We start from the raw sequence: 12,253 nt of genomic DNA on the forward strand, positions 1-12,253 counted from the left end.
CCCTTTCAAGCCTGTAACCCTCCACGATCTTGTCTCTGATGGCCTTGGAATGCTCCTTTGTCTTTCCCATGTTGACCAAGTATGAGTGCTGTTCACAAGTTTGGGGAGGGTCTTAATTAGTCAGAAAAGGCTGGAAAAAGAGATAATTAATCCAAACATGTGAAGCTCATTGTTCTTTGTGCCTGAAATACTTCTTAATACTTTAGGGGAACCAAACAGAATTCTGGTGGTTTGAGGGGTTGAATAATAAAGGACCCTCTGAATAAACTTTTCACAATTTAAAAAAAAAAAAAAAAAAAAAGAAATAACATTCTTTTTTGCTGCAGTGCATTTCACACTTCCAGGCTGATCTACAGTCCAAATGTCACAATGCCAAGTTAATTCCGAATGTGTAAACCTGCTAAATCTGCAGGGGGTTGAATACTACTTGTAGGCACTAATATATATATATATATATATATATATATACACATACACATATATATACATATATATACACATACACATATATATACATATATATACACATACACATATATATATACACATATATATATACATATAATTAATAAATATATACATATATAAATTAATATATATATACATATAATTAATAAATATATACATATATAAATTAATATATATATACATATAATTAATAAACATATACATACATATATAAATATATATATACATACATTTATATACATATAAATATATATATCACATATATACATATATTAATAAATATATATATCACATATATACATATATTAATAAATATATATATATCACATATATACATATATTAATAAATATATATATATATATATCACATATATACATATATTAATAAATATATATATATATATATCACATATATACATATATTAATAAATATATATATATATATCACATATATACATATATTAATAAATATATATATATATATCACATATATACATATATTAATAAATATATATATATCACATATATTAATATATATTAATAAATATATATATCACATATATTAATATATATTAATAAATATATATATCACATATATTAATATATATTAATAAATATATATATCACATATATTAATATATATTAATAAATATATATATCACATATATTAATATATATTAATAAATATATATATCACATATATTAATATATATTAATAAATATATATATCACATATATTAATATATATTAATAAATATATATATCACATATATTAATATATATATATATATATATATATATATATATATATATATATATATATATATATATATATATATTATATACACATATATACATATATACACATATATACATATATATATACACACAAAGCAAGAAGGCCCGCGGAGACACCATCACATGTTTCTCAACGCTGGCAGGAAACTAGCCAGGTCTTTCACCGGGAAGGAACAACCACGGGAAGGGCAGTCTCCAGTCAAGGAGACCACCTATGCCAAACATGGTATCCATCCACAGACAGCCGTTTCGGGGTATTTGCCCCCCCATCAGTGTGGAATAGGAATCTGGCTAGTGGGAGCATTGCCTAGTAAAAGACTATGTGAGCAAGGATGGTTGACCTTAGGGAGATCAACATCCACCACTGCGGAGACACCATCACGTGTTTCTCAACGCAGTGACCGATGTTGATCTCTCTAAGGTCAACCATCCTTCCTCACATTATATTAATATTAATTTATTTATTTAATATATATATATATATATATATATATATATATATATATATATATATATATATATATATATATATATATATATATATATATATATATATATATATATATATATATACACATACATGCCTGTAGGCAAAAAGTGTCCAACTATCTACGGCACTGTGGAATATGTTTGCGCTATATAAAGATTATTACTACTATTATTTATAGCAGATAAAAAAGGTCATACAAAAATGCCAACTTACTGCTGCTTTCATCACCATATTTGAATACGCATTTTGGCTCAGCTGGATATAATGCAGAAAAGGACGAGGGTACAATATCCAATATCCGTTGGTAGTAAGAAAGTCTAAAATAAAAACAGACTGGTAAACATGCACATATTATAGCAAAGCTCACACTGTAGGGTGATAATTAACAGTTAAACTCATTTACTTAAATTGGTGGAAGTGTGGGGGGTGGGAATTAAGATGTACTTTACAAATTTCTTGCCCTTCACGACCAGCCGATTTTGCGCTGTTTTTTTTTTTTTCCCCCTCATTCTGAGACACGTAACGTTTTTCAGTCAATATGATCATGTGAGGGCTCGTTTTTTTGCAGAACGAGCTGTACTTTTAAATTAAACCATGAGTTTTACCATATAGTATACTGGAAAACGGAAAAAAAATCCAAACGCAAAAAAATTGCAATAAAAAATGCACTATTGTTTTTGAGATATTTTATTCACCATGTTCACTATATGGTAAAACTGATGTGTCGGTGTGTTGATGCTTCAGGTTGGTGCGAGTTTGTAGACACCAAACATGAATAGGTTTACTTTTATCTAAGGGGCTAAAAAAAAAAAAATCAGAAGTTTGTCCAAAAAAAGAGAATTTTGTTTACTTACCGTAAATTCTTTTTCTTATAGTTCCGTCATGGGAGACCCAGACCATGGGTGTATAGCTACTGCCTCCGGAGGACACACAAAGTTACTACACTCAAAACGTGTAGCTCCTCCCTCCTAGCATATACACCCCCTGCTAGCCAGTCCTAGCCAGTTTAGTGCAAAAGCTGAAGGAGGACATCCACCCACAAGTAGAGATAGAGTAAAACCCGGAATAACCGGAGCCTCTGTCTACAACAACAGCCGGTGAAGACACACGGAACAAGAAACTTTCCAACAGGCAATAGGGAGGGTGCTGGGTCTCCCATGACGGAACTATAAGAAAAAGAATTTACGGTAAGTAAACAAAATTCTCTTTTTCTTTATCGTTCCTATGGGAGACCCAGACCATGGGACGTCCCAAAGCAGTCCATGGGTGGGAATAAACAGACAACTGAGAAGCAGGAAAACCCAACTTCACAAATGGGCGACAGACACCTGAAAGATGCGTCTGCCGAAGCCCGCGTCTGCCAAAGCAAGAGCATGCCTTGGATAGAGCTTCGAAAAAGTATGCAGACTAATTCGAGCTGCCGTCTGACAGACCTACTGAGCCGTAGCCTGAAAGCCGAAAAGGCACAGACAGGTCTGATCAAATGTGCTCTGATCCCCAGCGGGGAAGGCACTTGAGTACACTTGTAGGCCTCGGAAATGGCCGACCTAAGCCAACGAACAAGGGTCGGCTTAGATGCAGAGAGACCGCTATGCTGACTAGCAGTCAGTACTAGAGAGAGGTGCACCGCCTAATAACGGCGGTGCGAGACACCTAGATCCGGGGCGCCCGCACCAGATCCAGGATATGCAACGCTTTCTCAAAGCGATGAAGAGGAGCCGGACAAAAGGAAGGCAGGAAAATTGCCCCGGATAAGGTGGAAGCAGTAACCACCTTAGGGAAAAAAGTCCGGAGTCGGACGGAGACCACCTTGTCTTGATGCAAAAGACCAAAAAAGGGGGTGACTCAGAGAGAGTGCAGCCAGAACTCCCTGGCAGGAAATTATAGCCACTAGAAAGACTACTTTCTGTGAAAGATGAAACAAAGAAACCTCCCTAAGAAGCGCAAAGGGGGGTTTCCGGAAACCGGGAGGACCGGATTAAGGTCCCAGGGCTCCATAGACCGCCGGAAAGGCGGAATGATGTGAGACGCGCCCTTAAAGGAGCGCACCGGAGCCAGCCGGACGATACGCCGCTGGCACATACCGACAGAACGGAGACCTGTCCCTTAATGAGGGATAGTCCTAGCTGTAGACCGGACTGTGGAAGGGACAGGAGGGTCGGCAAGGCTAAAAAGGTCCAAGGACACCTTGGAGCTCGAGTCATAGCGGAGATGACTTCAGGAAGGATACCAGAAGTCGCCAAGATCCAGGACTCAATAGCTACGCCGTCAATCCGAGAATCCAGAATTCTGACGGAAAAAACGGACCTTCTGAGAAAAGGTCTGGACGGACCGGAAGATGCCATGGTAATCCAACGGACAGAAAGAGCAGGTCAGGATACGAAGCCTGCCTGGGTCAGTCTGTAAGAGAATGACCCGACGGCCCCCTTCCCTGATCTTGTGCAGGGCTCTGGGCAAGAGGTAGAGACGAAGCTGGGATCAAACATGAACCAGTGTGTCTACCGCAAAACCTGAGGATTGTGGACCACGGTTGGACAGCTGAAATAATCTGCCCGCAGTTTTGACATCTAGGATGTGGGCTGCGGATACGGTGGACTAGGAGTCCCTTGTCCAGTGAAGAATGTTGAGGCGCCAAGATTGCCAGGCGGCTGAGTATCCCGATCTGGAAATTGATGTAGGAAAACGCTGTAACATTATCCGACTGAACTCGAATGTGCCTAGCTGCCAACAGATGGTGAAGGCTTAGAGAGCTAGAATACAGCTCTGATTTCTAGCCCATTGATCTAGAGGGCTGATTCGGACAGAGTCCAAGCGCCCTGCGCTCCGCGGTGGAGATATAATGCTCCCAAGGCGGAAAGACCAGCACCCTGGTGAGAATCACCTGGGACGGGGCCAGGAAGGAGCGTCCCTGAGACAGAGTGGTCGAAACCACCCCTGAAAACGAGCCCCAGGTCAGTGGCAAAGCCACCACCCCGTGGAAGGAGGGAGTTCGCGTGTACAGCGGACAACATCCAGTCTCAGAGAGCACAGGAGAAACTGGGCAAGGAATCGCTTCCAATGACGCCACCGTCTGACCAGCACCTGTATTTGGTGTCTGATAGAACGACGTCGACCGCCAGCGGAGGGACTACTTATCGACTAAGAGCGGCTTCACAAGAGCCGACAGTCTCGAATTGCGTCCTTGAGAGCCTCTGGTTCGAAGTCAGAGTGGACTTGAACAGAATGACAAGCCACCCGAATAGGTTAGAGTGGCGAGAGTAAGCGAAGTACTCTGCTAAGAGTCTGCACTGGATGAAGGCCTGAGAAGAAGGCCGTCTAGGGCAAACGATCACTGTCAATCCCTAGGGGTGCAGGACCCTAATCACAGCAGCCCCAATGAGAATACTCGAGGGGCCGTGGCCAACCCCAAGGGAAGAGCCACGAATTGGACCACTCTGATGGCAAAACGCAGTCAACGCTGGTGTGAAACTGCGATTGACCGTTGCAGAAAAGCATCTCTGATGCCGAAGGCTGCGAGGGAATCTCCTTGGGTTCTTGATTGATCCGGTGAAAAAAACACACGGAACAAGACCGAGACTCCATGTGAAAACGCCACACCTGACCATGCTTGAAAAGCTAAAGATCCAGGTCGGAAGGCACCGCCCTCTTCGGGGACTAGAAATAGATTTAAACAAAAATCTCAGAACCGTTCCCAGTCGGGATTCGGTACAATTACTCCATTGGCCTGCAAGAAATGCCACGGCTTATGAGAAGGCGGCGGCCTTGGAGCCGGGAGGAGGTAACAGAAAAAATCTGTTTGGCGGGTGGACAGAACTCCATCTTGTAGCCATGGGAGATATAATCCCGCCCCCACTGAACGGAGACGTGTTAGAACCATACGTCGCCAAGTGGAGAGAGCCTGCCACCGACTAGGAGGAGGTTGGCGTGGCTAGATAGCTCGGAGGAAGCTGACTAAGTGGCAGCATCTCCTGCGGTCTTCTGAAGACGCAGCTTCAAGCCAATTGGTTCTATGAACCTAGGCCGAGCTAGAGGACGATCAGATGGATGAACGGAAACCACCGAAAACTCAACTGATTCCTGCCCTGGACAGGTTCCCTGGTTTAGGTTTGTGGCAAGGAAGAACACTCCCCGCCAAGAGCTTCCTAAATTTCATCCAGTCGGTTCCGAAGAGACTGGTCCCACGAAAGGGGAGCCTAGCAAGGAACCTCTATAGAGGCATCTGTCTTCAATTTCCGAAGCCACAGGAGCCTGCGGATAGCGAGGAAAGTAGCGAAGACCACCGCCGTGCGGTGTCCAGCATGGCAGACCTGGCAGAGGATGAAAAGACTGAAGTCTGGAAGTTCAGGCAACCGTTTTGGGCATAGAGTCCCTGTGATGGAATGCATCTCCTCTGAGGAACAGTCAGCCACCGACATAACGGTCCGGGCTGAGCCACCTGAGGTGAATGAGCCCACTTCTTGACCACTATTGGTGGACAGGGGAAACACAGTCCTCAGAATCACGCTTCATGGGAAGCGACTGTCAGAGAGGACCCTGGGCTGGTCACAGGGGCCTGAAAACTGGAGTGGTTAAGGAACACACGTTGTGTTCACCTAGATAAGGTAACTCCGGCGGATTGAGGTCCAGTACAAAATTAATGTACCGTGGTATCCTTATAGAGGTGCCGTCAGCCACTGATACAACTATCCGGGCTGAAAGTCTAGACACCGGAGTGGCCACCCTTGGCAAATGAGTACACTCCTTGACCACCTTTGATGGGAGGGGGAGTCAGGCAGCAGAACCCCGCTGTTGGATCTGCAGGACAGGCTGCGGGCTTGGACGCCTGAAAACTGGAGTGGTTAAGGAACACACTCCTCGTCTTGTTAAAGGTATACTGATGCCTTTCTGCCAGCGGGGAATACTCCCCTGATACAGGCGGATGGAGGTCCAATACAAGTATAATGGACGCAATCCAATCATTCGCATCCGCGTCACCTACGGACGGATCAAAGTACCTAAAGTAGCGTCCGAGCCCCTGGTAGAGACATCTTCCTCGTCCAGTGAGTCAGCTCGTAATCGGAGCTGCGGGACGGGGAGGATAGGAGACCCTGCGTCTCCCAGTCAGGAGGACGGGGTCTGTGAGGTTTGCTGAGCGAGCAGAAAACGCCCTGAGAAGGGGGCTGCATGCTCAGCAGATGCCGGGACAGGCCGACCCCTGGAAAAAAATTCCTCCAGGGGTCAGCCACCGAAACCGGAGCGGCTGGAGGGACCATGAATGAGCCTCCAAGTAGAGTGGATACTAAAAACAGCCTGCAGCCTCGCTCTGTGAGACATGCTGCAGAGGTGGGGGGCTATGTCTAGAATGTCTAGAATACCCAAGACAGGGGTCAGCCTGGGGAGACTCCAGGCAGAGGCACCACATAAGGACCATTACAGTGTGGGTCCGTGCTGGTTCAGGCAATATGAGTTTACATGCAGAACATGTAGTATACAGCCTTGGAGCTTTGCTCCTAGTGTGAGACATGCTGCTGAGGAGGTTCTATAATAAAGAATTAACTCCCTCAGAATGCAGTGATCGTGTATAAAAGTGCACAGCCAGAGGTTGTGACTTATCAGGCCGCTATTGTGAGTGCCCCCCCAGGTTCCAAGCCTGGACCCCCAGCCATATATCCACTCCCTCTGCTGCAGAGCAGCCAGCGCCGATCAGCGTACTAAAAACGCTGAGAAAATGGCGCCAGAGTGAGGGGGGGGGGGGGCGGGGGTTAACCTAGGAGCGGGAATCGGAGGGCTAAGGCATGTACAGGGGAGGGAATCATCTCCTAAAACGGAGTGTCGTCCCCTGTGCAGAGCGGCCGGCGGACGGCGCTGCAGTGTCCCCTTGCATGAGTAACATGCAGGGGAACAAAACGAAACTAGGCCGCGGCTGAAGCCGGGGCCTAGAGTTATACATGCGGCCGAAAATCAGGCATCATCGGCGCGGTACTCAGTAAAAACTGAGAAACCGGCCGGAAAAACTGTAAAAAGCAGCATTATCAACATAAATCACTGTCCCCTCAATAAATCCACATTGTAGAAGGACCCTTGAACAACGTCTCTATACTTAGCTTTGAGACGCAGGGTCCAATCCCTGGTGGGGTGGGGGTCCAGTGCTCCGTCCAGCAGGGTCCTGCCAAAGGGCTGCGGATGGAGGCCGGTCTCCTGCAAGGCAGTGAGAACCGTGTTGGCTCTAACTTCAAGCCAGAGCCCATAAGGGATGGTGAAGGAGCGCGGCATGAAGGGATTTCTGCCCTGAAGTCAACCTTAACAGCACTGCCGCCAGGGGAGTGTGAAGGGACATGCCGGGGGTCCAGTGGACCCGCTTTTCTTCCAAATCTTTAGAAAAAATGAAAAATCAAAAAAGGATGCATGTGTGTGTGTGATCCTCCTGACACAAAGCTTGAAACTGGCTAGGACTGGCTAGCAGGGGGTGTAAATGCTAGGAGGGAGGAGCTACACGTTTTGAGTGTAGTAACTTTGTGTGTCCTCCGGAGGCAGTAGCTATACACCCATGGTCTGGGTCTCCCATAGGAACGATAAAGAAAAGTGGCGCACGTTTTGCGCCATTTTCCGCGACCCATAGCGTTCTCATTTTTCGGGATCTATGGCTCAATGATGGCTTATTTTTTGTCTATGGAGCTGACATTAATGGTAACATTTGTGCAGATGCTACATTTTGATCGCCTGTTATTACATTTTGGGCAAAATATGCGCCGACCAAAAAAAAAAAATTAATTTTGACATTTGGAATTTTTTGCTTCTACGCTGTTTATCGTTCTGATTAATTGATTTTAGATTTTGATAGATCGGGTATTTCTGAACGCAGCGATATCAAATGTATGTATATTTTATTTGAACTTTTAGTTTTAAATTTTTCAAAAAAAATTTTTATTTTACTAGTACCCCCCTAGGGGGCTATAATGATCAGCAGTCTGATCGCTCATTCATTTCTCCCGATTAGAGCAGCACCGCTCAGACTGGGACAAATTATCATCTCTTGTAACAGCCAGTAGTTTGCCTTTTCTTACAGGGCCTGAGTCATGTGAGTTACAGGAGTCACATGAGCCTGTGTCACCATGAGAACTACCGGATCCACGTGATCATGTCACGTGACTTACAGTATTGGGCGGTGAGTAAACTTCTACCGCGATCGCCGTTAAAATGGCGCTGTCACATCTTGACAGCGCCATTTAAGGGGTTAACAGGTACGGGTGGATAGCAATTGCACTCCTACCTGTGAGGCACACGTTAGCTGTACAAATTAGCTGACATGTGCGTGGATCCCCGCCTGCAGCAGGTGGGGATTAACACAATGACCGGGGGCAGTCATATGTCCCTGCGGTCATAAAGGGGTTAGGGATCGAGCCACATTTTACATTAATGACCAAGTCGCATTTTTCACTCTGACCAGTGTCACTTTATTTGGGCATAACTCTGGAAAGCTTCAACATATCCCAGTGATTGAGCGATTGCTTATTTTTTGTGACATGTTGTACTTCATACTAGTGGTAAGTTTAGTTCAATATGATGTGCATTTATAAAAACATTGAAATTTTGACCGCCAACTTTTTTTTAAAAAAATATATCAATTTTTCAAACATTTAATCTTTATGCCTTTAAAACTAGATATTACTTAGGTGATAATTAACATTTCCCCCATTTACTTTAAATCAGCACCATAAAAAAATATATATATTTTTACATTTGGTTAGGAAGTTAAAAGGGTTAAAATTTTAGCAGCTTTTTTTTTTTACAAGAAAATTTTCAAAACCTGTTACTTTAGGGTCCTATTCAGATTTAAATGGACTTTGAGAGGAGCATATATTGGAGACGCCCCAAAAATTATACCATTTTAAAACCCGCACCCTTGAAATGGTTCAAACTGCTGTCAGGATTTTTTTTCTTAATCCTTCAGGTGCTAAGCAGGTATTGATGCAAAGTGGAATGAAGAAAAAAAAATTAAAAATTGTAAGGTTTCCTCCAAAATATTGCTTTATCCACAATTTCTCACTTTTACAAAGTATAGCGTGAGAAATTGGATCACACAAATGGTTACCCAGTCTCTTGTGAGCACGCTGATACCCCACGTCTGTTTGGACAAATGGCAGGCTTGGAAGGGAAGACGCAATATTTGAATTTCGGAATGCAAAGTTTGGCTGAAATAGACTGCCAGCACCATGTTGCATTTGCAGGGCCCCCAAGGTTTCTAAACAGCAGAAACCCCCAAACTCCCTGCCCCCAAGTGACTACACCCCTAAAAGATTTTAATTTTTCCAGGGACATAGCAAGGATTTTCAACCCACAGGTACTTCATGGAATTTGATAACACTACGTCGTCACATTTCAGAACACAAATTTGGCCAAAACAGAGCTCTTAACATACCAAAAACCATCTTTAAAGAATTCATTTCTGGCTGTAATGAGTCTTTTGAGCCCACATTTTATTAAAAGGATTTAGTTTAGTGAGTGAAAAACAAGTGTCATTTTTAGGACAAATTTTTCATACATAATAGTAAGAGCGATGGGGGGACAGCATAAAGGACCAGAAGGGAGAATAACGGATGCCAGAAAGCCCACCCCCGTGACTATAAAAAAAAAAAAAAGATGGCTATACAAAAAGGTAAGACTTTATAAAGTCTTTATTTTGGTCTCACATGGGGCACAATAACAACAGGAACTTTGCTAGAATGCAGCCCAGGAGCTGCAGAAGGGGAATCTTTTAGGTTTTGGGCGAAATTTCTCCTGACAGGTTCCCTTTAAAATGAACTTAGTGTACAATAGGTCTATAGCCCAATCAATCCCTATATATGGGACAAATGTGCCATGTGATGCTTGCACACTATTAATAGGTCCCTGCCTGGCAAGGTAGGAACTGATAGGTATGCCGAACAACCCAACCTTTTACATAATATATACAGAGGCAGTATGCCACAGTACATTGGACAGGTTTAGCTGATATAATGGGTTTTATCATACCTGAATAAAATAAGAAAGCATCAAAACCATAAATAATCTGATCAAAGCGGATCGACTAAAGCAAAACCAGAAAGAAAAAACCTCAAAACGTTAATTTCTAACCATCAGTGAGTATAGACACAGGGGCCATACCCATTTGTAAGGTCACAGACAAGTGTCATAATGTGCATAAAGACTTGGTGAGGTTCTGGATAGGACAGTGAGCAATAGAGTGTGCGATGGTGTCGCTACTATTCAAGGGGCTATCGGGCTGAATTGATATCTCAATGTTCAGGGTACAGGGCCCAAAATTCCCTAAAATTATCCCTGCCTAACAACAGAGGTTTAAGTCACCTTAATGTTTTGGGTGCCCCCGTTCCTCGGCGGCTGACCCTCATTGCCCCTGTCACTATCACATAATCCTGAAACCATCACACAGTCATATGTCAAGTTAAATTACATGAAATTATCTGTGGTCAGACCTCGGTCCTACACAAAAAAAGTGTCAATCACCAATTGCACAGTAAAACAACTGGCTACAATATATAAGGGGTATGGTTAGGGTCCTAACCCACATGTAAATAGTTGGCCTAAATATCCCAGTTACTTATCTGCTGGGACTGGTGTTGATCCCGGCGCGTTTCCCCCCGTCAGGGGAAACGCACTTCAGCATTTTGCACCTGGTGGTGGTTTCAGGATTATGTGATAGTGACCAGGGAAACGAGGGTCAGCCGCCGAGGAACGGGGGCACCCAAAACATTAAGGTGACTTAAACCTCTGTTAGGCAGGGATAATTTTAGGGAATTTTAGGCCCTGTACCCTGAACATTGAGATATCAATTCAGCCCAATAGCCCCTTGAATAGAAGCGACACCATCGCACACTATTGCTCACTGCCCAATCCAGAACCTCACCAAGTCTTTATGACACTTGTCTGTGACCTTACAAATGGGTAAGGCCCCTGTGTCTATACTCACTGACTGTTATTTTAACTAGAATTTAATAAAATTAATGGGTTTAGAGGTTTTTTTCTTTCTGGTTTTGCTAAAATAAGAAAGCCCATTCTTTAGACCAGGTACAGCTCACATACTAGGTATCCTCCATGAAAAACTGCCATGTCTATAACACCAAATAGCAGAAAAAAAAAATCAAAATCACTGCTTTACATGGCAGGGCATAGTAATGCACGAACAGGGGGGGGGGGGTTGGGGGGGAGTATGCCATTTCAGCAAATCACAGTATTCATCTTTAGGTATAATGAGCATTACCTTTATCATTTTGCATTCCAATTTATAAATGGGCAATTAAGAAATAAGTAAATAAAGAGAAAATGGTAGAAGGTGCCATGTGTAAAAAGTCAATCTAAGAATGTGTGGTAGTGGCAGAACCATTTCCCAACGCCAGGTTTATTAGGACATGCTGTCCCTCCCAAATCAGTCTTTGTAACACACCCTGTACAATTATATCATCAATATTATATAAATAATGAGCTAAACTCGTTAACCATGAACGCAATCAGAAACAGTTT

At 43.2% G+C, this 12,253-nt stretch overlaps 1 protein-coding gene across 1 annotated transcript in view; it reads right to left on the reverse strand.

Moving 5' to 3' along the window:
- Nucleotides 1–12,253, reverse strand: part of NCBP1 (nuclear cap binding protein subunit 1) — a 191,436-nt gene that overhangs the window by 25,625 nt on the left and 153,558 nt on the right. Inside the window, exon 15 of the mRNA XM_075316096.1 lies at nucleotides 1,970–2,073. Within this exon, the coding sequence (XP_075172211.1) occupies nucleotides 1,970–2,073 (104 nt within the window). The remainder of the gene's footprint in view (nucleotides 1–1,969; nucleotides 2,074–12,253) is intronic.

The sequence above is a fragment of the Anomaloglossus baeobatrachus genome, chromosome 1 (assembly GCF_048569485.1).
Source record: "Anomaloglossus baeobatrachus isolate aAnoBae1 chromosome 1, aAnoBae1.hap1, whole genome shotgun sequence".
NCBI lineage: Eukaryota > Metazoa > Chordata > Amphibia > Anura > Aromobatidae > Anomaloglossus > Anomaloglossus baeobatrachus.